This window comes from Balaenoptera musculus, chromosome 10, assembly GCF_009873245.2.
Source record: "Balaenoptera musculus isolate JJ_BM4_2016_0621 chromosome 10, mBalMus1.pri.v3, whole genome shotgun sequence".
NCBI classification, from domain to species: Eukaryota; Metazoa; Chordata; class Mammalia; order Artiodactyla; family Balaenopteridae; genus Balaenoptera; species Balaenoptera musculus.
The window spans coordinates 66,897,817-66,915,528 of NC_045794.1; the positions used below are offsets into that span (position 1 = coordinate 66,897,817).

The 17,712-nt window shown below is 37.0% G+C and overlaps 1 protein-coding gene across 5 annotated transcripts in view; it reads right to left on the reverse strand.

Moving 5' to 3' along the window:
- Positions 1-17,712, reverse strand: part of PPFIA2 (PTPRF interacting protein alpha 2) — a 476,859-nt gene that overhangs the window by 375,290 nt on the left and 83,857 nt on the right. For all 5 annotated transcript variants that reach the window (XM_036867009.1, XM_036867010.1, XM_036867008.1 and 2 more), the window contains exon 3: positions 6,878-6,931. In XM_036867009.1, the coding sequence (XP_036722904.1) occupies positions 6,878-6,931 (54 nt within the window). The remainder of the gene's footprint in view (positions 1-6,877; positions 6,932-17,712) is intronic.

A 17,712-nucleotide genomic window follows, 5' to 3' on the forward strand; every position in this document is an offset into this window, starting at 1 on the left:
ACTGCAGGGTCCACATAGATAATCCATCCAACTGGTCTCTCAGTTCCTTGATGTCACCAGTTTCAATGAGCTTCATTCCCTCTGTACTTCATCCATTTCCATGACCACAACTTGGGTCTTACCAGCACCTGGGAATGTTTTGGTCCTAAAATGCTTAAATCAAGCATTTTACTCTCTCACCACAATTCTGTATCCCTCTTCCTACACCCTGTTTTCAAATTTATTGAGACCCTGAATACTCTGCTTCATCAATCCCTTCCTACCTTCACTGAAATTCTTATTCAGCTTAGACTTTATGACATTCTTGTTAATATTCTCAATTATCTTGCTCCATTGGCCTTCCACAGTAATTGACTGGCAGAACCACAACCTGAAATCAAAATGACTGTAGGCATCCCCCCTCCCATACCTGAGCTACAGAGTACTGTTGGAGGAAAAGAAAACACACCTTTGAGTTTATTTATAACCGCTACAAATTCACTGCCTACAAGTGTACCCCGACACTTTCCACTAATCCATCTATGGTCTACCTAATTCTCCCACAATCCATAATGGCTAGATACATCTTCTCTATATTCCTGAAATATCTTAACCCATCATCTCCCCACTACTGTCAGCTAATTAGGTCTTTTTAACTTTGTGGGGAAAATAGAAACCATTAAATGGAAACTCTCGCAACTTTGTAAGATCCCCACCTACAAAAATGTTTGCATCAGTTTCCATTCTTTTCTTCTACTTCCATTTCACTTTTGAAGCGACATTTCTCTTTCTATGTAACATGCTCTGGAGTCCATCTTTTTCTGCTTCATCCAATGACCTATTAATTAACTTCTCTTTCCTCAGTAAATTCTTTTCCCTCTCTATGTGCTTTCCATATGCTTCAACACACTCAAATTTTCTCTCCTTAAAATAATTGTCTCTCAGCCTCATCGCTTATGTTGGCTATTATTTCTTTTCACTTCCTTCATAATTAAACACTTAGAAATTGTTTCCTTAGCCACTGAATCCAATTCTCATCTTCCATTCAATTTCTTAGGCCACTGGAAACTTGATTCTACCTGAATTACTCCACTAAAATTATTCTCACCTAGACCACCCTTTATCCTCTTGTTGCTAAATTTCAGTGGGGCACGCTGTTCTTGAACTCTCAACATCCTGAAACTGCTAATAACCCTTTTCACCACCCTCTCTTGACCTTGGCATTCATGATTACAAACTTTCCTGGTATTCTTTCCTGTAACCAACCTGTTTTATCTTTTTTGAGGAATACTCTTCCTCTTAATTTTCCCTTTCCCTTTCCTCTGACCTTTAAATGCTTTTCTTCCTCAGGGCCTTATTCTGAACTCTTATCTTCTCATTCAGAATACATTTTTTTGGAATGATTTCATCAGCTCCAACAGTGTCAATTAACTATTCTACATGTTCAAATTAATGGCTATAAATGACATCTGACCTTTAAATTCCAAAATCATTCATATATTCCCAACTCTGTCACCTCAATTTAATGTGTCCAAAACTGAACTCAATATCCCCCCTCCAGAAATGCTCTACCTCATGGGATTCTTGTCTCTGTGTATGGTACCTTTATCCACTCAATTGCCAAATCAGAAAGTTCAAAATCATCCTTGACTCTTCAATAAGTTTTATTCTCCTTCCTCCAAACAACCACCTATTCTTGTGTGTTCACTAAGTCCTTAATAGCTCATGAATCAGTTTATTCCTCTCCATTCTCACTGTCACTTGACAGGCTCATACTAAAAACTTATTGTTTTAAACAAAATAAAATGTTGACTTTCTCCTGATATATTGCCTCAATTAGTTTTATAATGTAGTAGGACAGACAAAAAAAAAATCACCATTATCATTTTTGTCATCCCTCCTTTGGATGACTGCAAGAGCCTTGTTCAATGGTTTTCCTGCTTAGTCGTTTCTCTAAATCACTCTCCACTAGAGTCAGAAAAATGTTTCTGAAGGACAGAGCTGATTAAGTGACTCTCCTGTTTAAAGACTTTAATGGGTCCTCATGTTCTTTAGTATAGAGTACAATTTTTTTCCATGAAATTTCTTACTTCTTGCTCTGGATTAATCTTTTACCTTCTATCTCACCACTACCTCCCATCCTTCAGCTTATTTCCTACTCTAGCCACTCTAAGTTATTTTCTAATTTTTAACTTATGCATATAGTATTTCCTTATTTAAAATTCCATGTTCCACCTTTCTCAGTTGGCAAACTTCAACTCATTCTACAATTAGACATTATTTTCTTTTATTTGCCCTCCTTGATCCTCCAGCCCCTTTTTACTCCCATCAATTGGATTATGTGATCCTCTTATTTTCATTTCATCCTGTGCTTACATTATATTGTAATGTTTTTACCAACCTGTCTACTCCACTATATTGTAAGATTCTGAAATAAGAAACTGTGAATTGTTTACCACTGTATTTCCAAAACCTAAACAAAGGTCTAGCACACAGCATACACTCAAATATACACTGAATTCTGACTAAACAAATACGAGAATGAAAGTTAGTAATATAGCAATATAACATTCAGGCTGAAATAAATTAAATTAGATAACAATTCAGACTCACATTTTTTATTCCCTTATCTTTTGAAGCAAGTGAGTAGAATATTGGCATTTTTTGAATAATCAAATTAAGATCAGTTCTGGAGACTTCAAAATTTTAATGCTATCTAAAAGATGAAAAATATATAACCTGGTGTAAATAGCACCCTCAGGAAATTGAATTTGTTTTAAATTCTGTGGAGTGTTTACTCAAATTGCTAAGAACCATCAGGAAGACCATTAAAATGAGAACAGAAAGTACAAAAACATGGAATGTACAATTCTGCTTCCTCAGTGGGGAAAGAATTAATAGAGCTGGAGAATGTTCAGGACAGTGTGCATATCAAGCCCAAGGATACCAATTAGATGCATATTCACTTATTCATCACACTCTAGAAATAAAGAGAACCATTAGCATTTGAATAAAGGAAACTTAGAACAATTAAAATACTAAGTTGTGTAGGAAGCAAATTTATAGATCTTATCACTCCGGGGTAACAAATAGAAAGAAAAACAAGGGAGGAACTGAATAGCCCCAGTGGCATTCTTGCTGTAAATCCTGGGTAAGGCAATGAGGTGGACTTGATTCAAACACTGATAATAGAACTCTGATCTATCAAGACACTTCGACACTTGACCAGTGTGTTCAGGAATTTGTTTCGTATAGTCTAGGGTTTGTCCCACATTACTCTTTATTAGATTTTGTCCATATTAACCCTCAAAAAGAATCAGAAATAATAGGAAAGTAAGCAGCTAGTTTATATCAGTTTATAAATAATCAGAAAGTTTCTTAAACCAAATGACAGAGAAACTCCCCTCATTGTATACATAAGTCTGCTTGGATCTATATCACGAAACTTAACTTTTGTGGCCAAGCCAGCCGAGCTACTAAATCCCACCTGCAGACTTAGACCTAGCTCGCAGTCTGGGACAAATCCTGGCTCCAGGCTGAGGGTTGGCCAACACCTCTATGTCACTGGCTCATGGGCTCAAAACAGGACAGTGATCTGTCACACTACTGGTAGCACATGGACCTGCATATTCACAGCTCTGCAGATACCAGGTTCAGCTGGTATAGCAGTATAATTATTCATGCTTTATACCTGTTTTTCAGCATCCAAAATCCCCTTGGCTATCAGAAACTGAGTTACCTAGACCTTACCCTGGCCTTCCTAATGGCCGGCCTGATGACCTGACAACTTGATAATGAGGGATATCCGTGACACCTTACATTTCACAAGCTTTTCATTTTTAATAATGTTAATATTTTAAATTTAAAACACTATAGCAAAATGGTATATTAAAAAAAGCACTTAATAATGATATTTTACCCTTTAGATTTTAATTATCTATTTCCTTCTTTTTATTTTTATATGTAAATATATGCTATGTTTTTACACTGGAGGTTAATCTGTGATCTAATTTTTGTGAATGAAAAATATATGCAGAATGTAGAATATCTTTGATACAAATTTTCAAAGACAATTTTAAGTTAACATAAGGGACAATATTTTTCTTAATGATAGAAGGGTTTATTTTCTAAGATAACTATGTGATTTAGAAAAATCTGCAAGTTCTATTTGCAGCAGCAACTGATTTCCAGTTTACAAATTTAAAAACATACTTTTTGAAATTCTTTTCAGAAGAAAGCCATTATAAAACTCTTGAATTGCCCCTGAAAATAATGAATGAGTGATTCTCTCTTTCATTATTAGCATTAAAACTGAGACTTCTTGAATTTTCAAAAAACCTATTTAACATTTATTGTTAAAAATATTAATGCAAACTATACTCCTGGAGTTACTCAAATTTATTCTTACCAGATATGCAAAGTTATTTATAATGACATTTGCAAATTTGACACAACTTTTTATACATGCTTACTATTTGAAAAAATGCAAAATTCACTTTTTTCTAATGCTTCAGAAATAATATTTATATCTACCCACAGAAAATTTTTCAATTTTTAAATATACCATTTATATTTAAAGATGTATCTGATATTTCTATTATACTGGTAAAGAAATTACTCCACAGCTACATATCCTTGTAAGAGACCATTCATTCAACACTTTATATATTCTGTTCAATGAGAAAAAATTATAGGAACTTGAATTTCTTACCAATGAAAATTTCATCATAGAATGGGTTTAGTAATACACTGTCAACATTTATAAAAAAGACACAACTTTAGAAATGGATAATGAATAATAGTATTCAGATAATCTATTATAAAAGCCTTTTTTTAAAGAAAGAAAAAGTAATATGAAACTTCAAATGGACTTAGGTTATGTATAATTTAATCTGACTTTCAGTTTTCTAACCTGGGGGCAAAAACAATAGCTTAATTCAAAGCCTTATTCTTAAATGACTGAAGCAACTCTAGACACCATTATCATTTTACCTTCATACTTGGACTACTTTATATAAGCTTTATAGAGGATTAAAAAGTGATTTTATTACCTAGCTCTTGGTAATATCCTCTCAATATCTCTTTAACAATGGGAAACACTAAATGTATGTATACTGTTAACACCCTAGATTGTCTAAGCTAGGGTGTTAACAGTATACATACATTTATGTACTCTGACATTTGTGTGATGTTTTCCACTCTACAAGAAGTTATAAAGTAAGCACTACCATTGAATTTCAGAAAATGTAGGTAGCAGTATAAAATACCCATCATCATGGTAAGGGATGGCCAAGAGAGGACCTATATCTTCATAATATTATAAATTATGTCCAAAGGAAAAAAGACACACATATATGTAGTATAAAAATACAAATACACAGTTCACTTTTAGCTTTTGGGAATGAAGTTGATTAAGTTTGCCTTTAGGTCACCATTTTTCCTTTCTGTGACCTTTTTCCCCTGTAAGGGGCTTCTTTCAGTAACTAGGATTTATGCTGACTCAATCTTCCATGTTTAGAAACTTGCTTTCTTGAAAGGATATGATAAACTAATTTATTTTAACATGTAAATAGCAGGTAAGAGTTTTATGGTCACATGCAGAAGAGAGGTGTTTAGTTTAGTTTTGAACAAGGGACAAATCCTCTTAAAACCAACCTATCTCTAATCGCAGAATTCTTTCAGGAATCAGTGAACAGTGAGGGAGGTATTTTAAAGGAAATGGATTTATTCTTCTAATAAAGGTTGAATGCTATGCACAAACATAACACAAAGCAGCAGGATGAAATTACATCACATAAGCAGTCACCTACACTACTACACTGACTTACATTTCATCTTGTCTTATGCTGCAGTATAATAGGTTCAAGGACTAAATATAAGCAGCTATCTGAAGACAGTACATTTTTTTCCCTGCATAAATTTAGACAATGAAAACAAAAGGAAGGGAAAGGACTAAAATATGTTGTTTAGCCTACTTTAGGAGCATTATGAAGATTAGACAACATCATGAGACACATGAGAGTGAGAGAAAGAGCTACAATTGAAAGTTATCTTTTTAACATTTCAGTGGTGTCTTAAAGTAATTATATACTTCAGCTAGATGCCTAGATGAAGTATAGCTAAAAATTGACAACACAGGATTCTGTGTGTTCCACATTAAACCTCACAGTGCTAAGTGAAAAGCAAGCAGTGATACAAATTTATGCATTGGCTGTTTGTTGAAATAAATTGAATTTTATTACTTTAGATATACACCATGAACTCATGTTTGTGCCTCAAGCGTGAAATCACAGGAATGTTGTTTTACTCAATGTTTTCTGAAATCAGACATCACAGAAAGGACTACAATATTCCAATACTAGACTATCAATCTCTTGTTATTGCCTAAAAATGACAATCTTTTAAAACTTTCAAGCACTTTCTCCAATTTTCTAGAAGCTTCCTGGGTAAAGCAGGAAAGAAACAGCAATATCAAGAATCAATACTGTGAAAAAAATGGGCTAAAATAATTTTTTCTCAGTAACTAGAAAGTATATTGCAACTGAAATCATACACTTATTTACAATGGTAAACTCTCAAGTTCCAAAAAGTTTTAACTTTTTGTAGCCCGTTAGTAGGACATAAGATGTTTACACATACTAATGAAGCTTTTATTCTTATTTTTAGAATCAATGTATGGAGATGAATTTTATGAGTATTAAAACTTTTTAAAACACTAAATGACACCTCAGAGCAAGTTCACATTTTTGTATTAGTTACAGCAATAGCTATAAAGTTTTGAAAGAAACTATTTCAAAAAGTTACCTGTATGACAAATTGTATACAAGTAACTCTGATGATCTGGTATGTACATAATTCATTTCGTCAATAGTTAAATTTAATGAAGAATCTAACTTACCGGTGGATCAGCCCCCTTAGAACCAGTCAGCCCTCCTGTTAGGGATTCGATATCCTGAAAAGGGGAGAGGTGTCGATTGTAAAATGCTACTCAACAGCATGGAGAATTTCCCAGTCCCACAGTGTAATATTTTCTTTAGCTACAAAGTTAGGGCACTCAGCTATATATTTTTTTTGTTTTGAGACAATCTTACACACTGTAATGCTATATATACCAATTGTCGTATCTAAAAATCTAGATATTTTCTCCAACTCTGTATAATCTGTAAATAGAAAAAAATACAAACAGACTAATTATTCTTGAAATATGTAAAGAAAATGGCTCTAGGTGGGAAAGCAGATGTTTCATTCTCTAAGAAGCTGAAGTGACGGCAGAATAGAAAAAAAGAAAATTTAATGAAACTGCAATTTAACATATTATTTGCAAATATTGAACCCATGGAAAATGCTTAAACTCCAAAAAAATCTAATTATCTACAGTTCACTCTATTACTATACATAGAAGATGAAAATACAAACAGATATGGACAGATTAGCTATTCTTTTATAAGGATTGATTTCTAATCTTAAATCGGTAACCACAGTAGATCATGCCTGAGAAATGATTACAATTGACAAAGGTATCACAAATGAAGAAATGGGTGATGCTGTGACAAACTCGAGAGCAAGTGCGCTGTTTTAGGAACAACTAGAGCTCAGCCTTATCAGTTGTATGGCTTTGGTCACAGGGTTACTAATCATATGGCTTTTTCAAAAGTAGCTAGAATTTTAGGTTTTTAAGTAAAATCTCTCAGGACTTTAATGTTTGCAACTGTTTTAATTTTTAAACCATCCCCCCACTCCTCCCAAATGAAAAAACAAAACAACAACAACAAAAAAACTGTCTGCTCATAGGTAGATGAATAGGAGTTTGGGGTTAAATTGATAAGTTACAGTTTTTGCTAAAAAGTTTCTTTCTTGTGACCCTGGTACTTGTTATCTGTTTGCATCTAGTTGAATGGATAGGTTTGAGGAACCTGGGGAAATGTATAGCAGTAAAAAATCAAAGATGAAAGAAAGATAATTCAGTGAAGATAGAAGGAAAAGAAATTTAAATATCTATGATCAGAGAAACAGCCAACACCTGGATATCATTAAGAATACATGTTACTAGACTGGGGCTGGTGGCGTGAACACAGCCTGAAGGGGTTAGCGCACCACAGCTGGCTGGGAGGGAGACCGGGAAAAAGTCTGCAGCTGCCAAAGAGGCAAGAGACTTTTTCTTGCCTCTTTATTTCGTGGCGCGCAAGGAGAGGGGATTCAGAGCGCCGCCTAAACGAACTCCAGAGAAGGGCGCGAGCCGCGGCTATCAGCGCAGACTCCATAGCAACAGGGGCGCAGAGGAAAAAACGGAGAGACTCCCGCACAGAGGCTCAGCGCCGAGCAGCGCTCACCAGCCCGAGAGGCTTGTCTGCTCACCCGCCGGGGGGGGCGGGGCTGGGAGCTGAGGCTCGGCTTCGGTCGGATCGCAGGGAGAGGACTGGGGTTGGCGGCGTGAACACAGCCTGAAGGGGTTAGCGCACCACAGCTGGCCGGGAGGGAGACCGGGAAAAGGTCTGCAGCTGCCGAAGAGACAAGAGACTTTTTCTTGCCTCTTTGTTTCGCTGTGCGCAAGGAGAGGGGATTCAGAGCGCTGCCTAAACGAACTCCAGAGAAGGGCGCGAGCCGCAGCGATCAGCGCGGACCCCAGAGACGGGCGTGAGACGCTGAGGCTGCTGCTGCCGCCTCCAAAAAGCCTGTGTGCGAGCACAGGTCACTCTCCACACCGCCCCTCCCAGGAGCCCGTGCAGCCCGCCACTGCCAGGGTCCCGTGATCCGGGGACAAGTTCCCCGGGAGAACACACGGCGCACCTCAGGCTGCTGCGACGTCACGCCGGCGTCTGACGCCGCAGGCTCGCCCTGCCTCCTCTGCACCCCTCCCTCCCCGCGGCCTGGGTGAGCCAGAGCCCCCGAAGCAGCTGCTCCTTTAACCCCGTCCTGTCTGGGCGGGGAATAGATGCCCTCAGGCGACCTACACGCAGAGGCGGGTCCAAATCCAAAGCTGAACCCCAGGAGCTGTGCGAACAGGGAAGAGAAGGGGAAATCTCTCCCAGCAGCCTCAGAAGCAGCGGATTAAAACTCCACAAACAACTTGATGTGCCTGCATCTGTTGAATACCTGAATAGACAACGAATCATCCCAAATTCAGGAGGTGGACTTTGGGAGCAGGATATATTAATTTTTCCCCTTTTCCTTTTTTTTGTGAGCATATATGTATATGCTTCTGGGTGAGATTTTGTCTGTATAGCTTTGCTTTACAATAGCTTTATTTTACTTCACTATATTATAGCCAATTTCTTTCTTTCTTTCTATTTTTTCTCCCTTTTACTCTGAGCCGTGTGGACGAAAGGCTCTTGGTGCTCCAGCCAGGCATCAGGGCCGTGCCTCTGAGGTGGGAGAGCCAACTTCAGGACACTGGTCCACAAGAGACCTCCCAGCTCCACGTAATACCAAACGGCAAAAATCTCTCAGAGATCTCCATCTCAACATCAAGACCCAGCTTCACTCAACGACCAGCAAGCTACAGTGCTGGACACCCTATGCCAAACAACTAGCAAGACAGGAACACAGCCCCATCCATTAGCAGAGAGGCTGCCTAAAATCATAATAAGGCCACAGACACCCCAAAATACACCACCAGACGTGGACGTGCCCACCAGAAAGACAAGATCCAGCCTCATCCACCAGAGCTCAGGCACTAGTTCCCTCCACCAGGAAGCCTACACAACCCACTGAACCAACCTTAGCCACTGGGGACAGATACCAAAAACAACGGGAACTACAAACCTGCAGCCTGTGAAAAGGAGACCCCAAACACAGTAAGATAAGCAAAATGAGACAACAGAAAAACACACAGCAGATGAAGGAGCAGGGTCAAAATACACCAGACTTAACAAATGAAGAGGAAATAGGTAGTCTACCTGAAAAAGAATTCAGAATAATGATAGTAAAGATGATCCAAAATCTTGGAAATAGAATAGACAAAATGCAAGAAACATTTAACAAGGACGTAGAAGAACTAAAGAGGAACCAAGCAACGATGAAAAACACAATAAATGAAATTAAAAATACTCTAGATGGGATCAATAGCAGAATAACTGAGGCAGAAGAAAGGATAAGTGACCTGGAAGATAAAATGGTGGAAATAACTACTGCAGAGCAGGATAAAGAAAAAAGAATGAAAAGAACTGAGGACAGTCTCAGAGACCTCTGGGACAACATTAAACGCACCAACATTCGAATTATAGGGGTCCCAGAAGAAGAAGAGAAAAAGAAAGGGACTGAGAAAATATTTGAAGAGATTATAGTTGAAAACTTCCCTAATATGGGAAAGGAAATAGTTAATCAAGTCCTGGAAGCACAGAGAGTCCCATACAGGATAAACCCAAGGAGAAACACGCCAAGACACATACTAATCAAACTGTCAAAAATTAAATATAAGGAAAACATATTAAAGGCAGCAAGGGAAAAAAAACAAATAACCCACAAGGGAATCCCCATAAGGTTAACATCTGATCTTTCAGCAGAAACTCTGCAAGCCAGAAGGGAGTGGCAGGATATACTTAAAGTGATGAAGGAGAAAAGCCTACAACCAAGATTACTCTACCCAGCAAGGATCTCATTCAGATTCGATGGAGAAATTAAAACCTTTACAGACAAGCAAAAGCTGAGAGAGTACAGCACCACCAAACCAGCTTTACAACAAATGCTAAAGGAACTTCTCTAAGCAAGAAACACAAGAGAAGGAAAACACCTACAATAACAAACCCAAAACATTTAAGAAAATGGGAATAGGAACATACATATCGATAATTATCTTGAATGTAAATGGATTAAATGCTCCCACCAAAAGACACAGGCTGGCTGAATGGATACAAAAACAAGACCCATATATATGCTGTCTACAAGAGACCCACTTCAGACCTAGAGACACATACAGACTGAAAGTGAGGGGATGGAAAAAGATATTCCATGCAAATGGAAATCAAAAGAAAGCTGGAGTAGCAATTCTCATATCAGACAAAATAGACTTTAAAATAAAGACTATTACAAGAGACAAAGAAGGACACTATATAATGATCAAGGGATTGATCCAAGAGGAAGGTATAACAATTGTAAATATTTATGCACCCAACATAGGAGCACCTCAATACATAAGGCAAATACTAACAGCCATAAAAGGGGAAATCGACAGCAACACAATCATAGTAGGGGACTTTAACACCCCACTTTCACCAATGGACAGATCATCCAAAATGAAAATAAATAAGGAAACACAAGCTTTGAATGATACATTAAACAAGATGGACTTAATTGATATTTATAGGACATTCCACCCAAAAACAACAGAATACACATTTTTCTCAAGTGCTCATGGAACATTCTCCAGGATAGATCATATCTTGGGTCACAAATCAAGCCTTGGTAAATTTAAGAAAATTGAAATCGTATCAAGTATCTTTTCCGACCACAACGCTATGAGACTAGATATCAATTACAGGAAAAGATCTGTAAAAAATACAAACACATGGAGGCTACACAATACCTTACTTAATAACGAAGTGATTACTGAAGAAATCAAAGGGGAAATCAAAAAATACCTAGAAACAAATGACAATGGAGATACGACGACCCAAAACCTATGGGACGCAGCAAAAGCAGTGCTAAGAGGGAAGTTTATAGCAATACAAGCCTACCTCAAGAAACAGGAAACATCTCGAATAAACAACCTAACCTTGCACCTAAAGCAATTAGAGAAAGAAGAACAAAAAAACCCCAAAGCCAGCAGAAGGAAAGAAATTATAAAGATCAGGTCAGAAATAAATGAAAAAGAAATGAAGGAAACAATAGCAAAAATCAATGAAACTAAAAGCTGGTTCTTTGAGAAGATAAACAAAATTGATAAACCATTAGCCAGACTCATCAAGAGAAAAAGGGAGAAGACTCAGATCAATAGAATTAGAAATGAAAAAGGAGAAGTAACCACTGACACTGCAGAAATACAAAAGATCATGAGAAATTACTACAAGCAACTCTATGCCAATAAAATGGACAACCTGGAAGAAATGGACAAATTCTTAGAAATGCACAAACTGCCGAGACTGAACCAGGAAGAAATAGAAAATATGAACAGACCAATCACAAGCACTGAAATTGAAACTGTGATTAAAAACCTTCCAACAAACAAAAGCCCAGGACCAGATGGCTTCACAGGTGAATTCTATCAAACATTTAGAGAAGAGCTAACACCTATCCTTCTCAAAGTCTTCCAAAAAATTGCAGAGGGAGGAACACTCCCAAACTCATTCTACGAGGCCACCATCACCCTGATACCAAAACCAGACAAAGATGTCACAAAGAAAGAAAACTACAGGCCAATATCACTGATGAACATAGATGCAAAAATCCTCAACAAAATACTAGCAAACAGAATCCAACAGCACATTAAAAGGATCATACACCATGATCAAGTGGGGTTTATCCCAGGAATGCAAGGATTCTTCAAGATACGCAAATCAATCAATGTGATACACCATATTAACAAATTGAAGGAGAAAAACCATATGATCATCTCAATAGATGCAGAGAAAGCTTTCGACAAAATTCAACACCCATTTATGATAAAAGCCCTGCAGAAAGTAGGCACAGAGGGAACTTTCCTCAACATAATAAAGGCCATATATGACAAACCCACAGCCAACATTGTCCTCAATGGTGAAAAACTGAAACCATTTCCACTAAGATCAGGAACAAGACAAGGTTGCCCACTCTCACCACTATTATTCAACATAGTTTTGGAAGTGTTAGCCACAGCAATCAGAGAAGACAAAGAAATAAAAGGAATCCAAATCGGAAAAGAAGAAGTAAAGCTGTCACTATTTGCAGATGACATGATACTATACATAGAGAATCCTAAAGATGCTACCAGAAAACTCCTAGAGCTAATCAATGAATTTGGTAAAGTAGCAGGATATAAAATTAATGCACAGAAATCTCTTGCATTTCTATACGCTAATGATGAAAAATCTGAAAGTGAAATTAAGAAAACACTCCCGTTTACCATTGCAAGAAAAAGAATAAAATATCTAGGAATAAACCTACCTAAGGAGACAAAAGACCTGTATGCAGAAAATTATAAGACACTGATGAAAGAAATTAAAGATGATACAAATAGATGGAGAGATATACCATGTTCCTGGATTGGAAGAATCAACATTGTGAAAATGACTCTACTACCCAAAGCAATCTACAGATTCAATGCAATCCCTATCAAACTACCACTGGCATTTTTCACAGAACTAGAACAAAAAATTTCACAATTTGTATGGAAACACATAAGACCCCGAATAGCCAAAGCAAACTTGAGAACGAAAAATGGAGCTGGGGGAATCAGGCTCCCTGACTTCAGACTATATTACAAAGCTTCAGTAATCAAGACAGTTTGGTACTGGCACAAAAACAGAAACATAGATCAATGGAACAGGATAGAAAGCCCAGAGATAAACCCACACACATATGGTCACCTTATCTTTGATAAAGGAGGCAAGCATATACAGTGGAGAAAAGACAGCCTCTTCAATAAGTGGTGCTGGGAAAATTGGACAGGTACATGTAAAAGTATGAAATTAGAACACTCCCTGACACCATGCACAAAAATAAACTCAAAATGGATTAAAGACCTAAGTGTAAGGGCAGACACTATCAAACTCTTAGAGGAAAACATAGGCAGAACACTCTATGACATACATCACAGCAAGATTCTTTTTGACCCAGCTCCCAGAGAAATGGAAATAAGAACACAAATAAACAAATGGGACCTAATGAAACTTAAAAGCTTTTGCACAGCAAAGGAAACCATAAACAAGACCAAAAGACAACCATCAGAATGGGAGAAAATATTTGCAAATGAAGCAACTGACAAAGGATTAATCTCCAAGATTTACAAGCAGCTCATGCAGCTCAATAACAAAAAAACGAACAACCCAATCCAAAAATGGGCAGAAGACCTAAATAGACATTTCTCCAAAGAAGATATACAGATGGCCTACAGACACATGAAAGAATGCTCAACATCATTAATCATTAGAGAAATGCAAATCAAAACTACAATGAGATATCATCTCACACCGGTCAGAATGGCCATCATCAAAAAATCTAGAAACAATAAATGCTGGAGAGGGTGTGGAGGAAAGGGAACACTCTTGCACTGTTGGTGGGAATGTAAATTGATACAGCCACTATGGAGAACAGTATGGAGGTTCCTTAAAAAACTACAAATAGAACTACCATATGACCCAGCAATCCCACTACTGGGCATATACCCTGAGAAAACCATAGGTCAAAAAGAGTCATGGGGCTTCCTTGGTGGCGCAGTGGTTGAGAATCTGCCTGCCAATGCAGGGGACATGGGTTCGGGCCCTGGTCTGGGAAGATCCCACATGCCGCGGAGCAACTAGGCCCCGTGAGCCACAGCTACTGAGCCTGCGCGTCTGGAGCCTGTGCTCCGCAACAAGAGAGGCCGCGATAGTGAGAGGCCCGCGCACCGCGATGAAGAGTGGCCCCCACTTGCCGCAACTAGACAAAGCCCTCACACAGAAACGAAGACCCAACACAGCCAAAAATAAATAAATAAATAAATAAATAATAAATAAATAAAAATAAAAAAAATAAGGGAGAGTGAAAGCATCCTCTCTCTTTAAAAAAAAAAGAGTCATGTACCAAAATGTTCATTGCAGCTCTATTTACAATAGCCAGGACATGGAAGCAACCTAAATGTCCATCGACAGATGAATGCATAAAGAAGATGTGGCACATATATACAATGGAATATTACTCAGCCATAAAAAGAAATGAAATGGAGGTATTTGTAATGAGGTGGATGGAGTTAGAGTCTGTCATACAGAGTGAAGTAAGTCAGAAAGAGAAAAACAAATACAGTATGCTAACACATATATACGGAATCTAAGGGAAAAAAAAAAAAAAGGCCATGAAGAACCTAGTGGCAAGACGGGAATAAAGACACAGACCTACTAGAGAATGGACTTGAGGATATGGGGAGGGGGTGGGGTGAGATGTGACAGGGTAAGAGAGTGTCATGGACATATATACACTACCAAATGTAAAATAGATAACTAGTGGGAAGCAGCCGCATAGCACAGGGAGATCAGCTCGGTGCTTTGTGACCACCTAAAGGGGTGGGATGGGGAGGGTGGGAGGGAGGGAGATGCAAGAGGGAAGAGAAATGGGAACATATTGTATATGTATAACTGATTCACTTTGTTATAAAGCAGAAGCTAACACACCATTGTAAGGCAATTATACTTCAATAAAGATGTTTAAAAAAAAAAAAAAAAGAATACATGTTACTAATTCACTTGGGACTCAATTACATCATTTCACTGGTATCTCAAAAATGGGGAATCTTAACAATAAACATGGGACTCTAATGAGCATGTGAAGGAAACATTAAAGGCAGGGCAGAGAAGAAGGAAGGGATGGTGTGGTGAAAGTTCCCATCTGAAGGAGCTGACTTTGAACAGGAACTCGATGAGTGATGAACTTCTGCATGCATATTTTATTAAGGGCCATGAATGATAAGGCAACCACAAGAATGCTTGCCAAGAAACTTACTGTCTTCTTCGTAATGCATATATTGTACATAATATTTTTTCCTACCCAGTCCCTTTGAGGAACTTCTTCCCTCCCCATTCTAGTTCTAAAAGAGGCTTATAAAAATTGCTTCAAATGTTGTAGGGGCCTGCCAGAGAATTAAGGCAATATGGATTCTATAAGATATAATGGGAGTGTCTAAGTTCTTGATACTATCATTTGAGCAATGTTTGAAACTGGATGTTCTCCCTGCCTGCAACTTTAAGATAAGTTTCTGGCTCCCAAACACTAAAAGATCCTAATTAATATGTCTGCAATATAAAGTCTCTTTGAAAAGGCCCTCCCTCTCCATCCTATTGAAATTCTTTATTCCAACACCACGCATACCATAAACAATCAAATCATCTAAATTATTTGATCTTACGTGATTTTTAACATTTCTATTGTTATCGAAGTAAATCATGTCAGTATACAATAAAATTAAGCATGAAACATATTTATAAATTGGCAAACAAAATTAGCATTCCTTTTGAATCCAAAGATAAAATATAATTTAAAAATTGTTTTAGAATTTCATGGAGTGAAATAAAATGGTAATAAAATGGCTCAAGTCTTAGATTAACAGAAAATAAAACACACAGCCCTTTGCACTTTTTGATAATACTCCTGTTATGACCATGACTAAAAACAAAGTTCTATTCACATGAAAGGTTTCTTCCAAGCACATTTTAAATGAAAAGAAAAAAAAAAAAGGTGTTAAGTACATTTTGAGTTAATACCTTCGTTATTCATAGAAAGGCATATAAATTATATTAACAATAGAATTTCTGATGACATTATCAGAGAGATAATAGGGAAATTAATTCAGAGAAAAAATATTTTAGCAATTTAGTTGAGGCATTTTGTCATCTTGTTAATTAAAATTTCTACCATGATGATTTCTTGCCATTGTAGAAAAGTTGGGCCAATGCTCAGATCTGTAAAATTTTAAAGTTTTCATGATAGTCATGGTCTTGAAAAAAACTAAAGCAACAATAGTATTTTGAAGATGAATGGAAAAGGCATTGGTATTTCTGTTTTTAACATGTTGAATTAAAGCAAATTATGAACTCATGGCTCTGAAGAGAATACAGATATATTCTTTTATTCTGTTTATTCTTTTAATTAAAAAAACTTTTTTTTGATCTTATTTTCTATTTTGAGTGTAAGTTGAGAGACAGTGTCCTACTTGGATAGATGCCCAAGTTAAACATGGCTTATCTATCACTTGATGCAAAAAAAATTTTCAGGTGTGAATAACAAGCATAAGTGAGCATGAATGCATTTATGTTGTAAAATTAATAGGTGAAATAAATCCCTTGAGAAACTCTGAAAATAGTTGAAAGTGAGTCAGTCTTTCTGATGGTTGTTGAATATCTTACCTACAAAATATAACTTAAATCTTTGACAAATTTGTCTATCTTGTTATTTACATGTATTTTTATATAGATAACAAAAAGGGAGACACTAAAAAGTAAAAACATTGATTTCCTAGATAGTTTTTAAACTTACTATTGTAATAATGTTATTTGTTTGATTAAAACATTCAAAACAAACTTTGATTTTTTACTACGTTATGGAATTTTTTAAAACTATGTTGTACATCATATTCATTTAGATTTAACAGCTAATAAAATAATAACTACTTACAGAACATTTACTACATGCAGGCACTCTTTAAATGCTTTATATACATTATAAACAGTTTTATAGGGTAGTTATAAGAGCCTTATAAAGTAGTTATTTCTTTTCTCACTTAGGCTAAAAGGTTTATATAACTTACCCAATATCACACAGCTATTAAGAAGTGGGGTTACAAAATATATTTGTTTGACTCCAAACCTGTGTTTTTAATACCAGTTGTAGGAGGACAGCTTTATCCTGGCATCCTGGTGACCTTGCACATATCTACGTGGGCCATGTAGGCAAGGCTAACCTTAGGCTGGCCCATGTCTTGGTGGAATATCCAGGAACATGACAAGGTAAGCAAGTCATGAAGACCTTACACATGGCTGTTTCTCATTCTCCTCCCTGGCACCAATGAGGCATGGAACTTTCCACTGCACTTATCTCCCCCATCCTCAGATCCATCTGCAGGCTATAAAACTG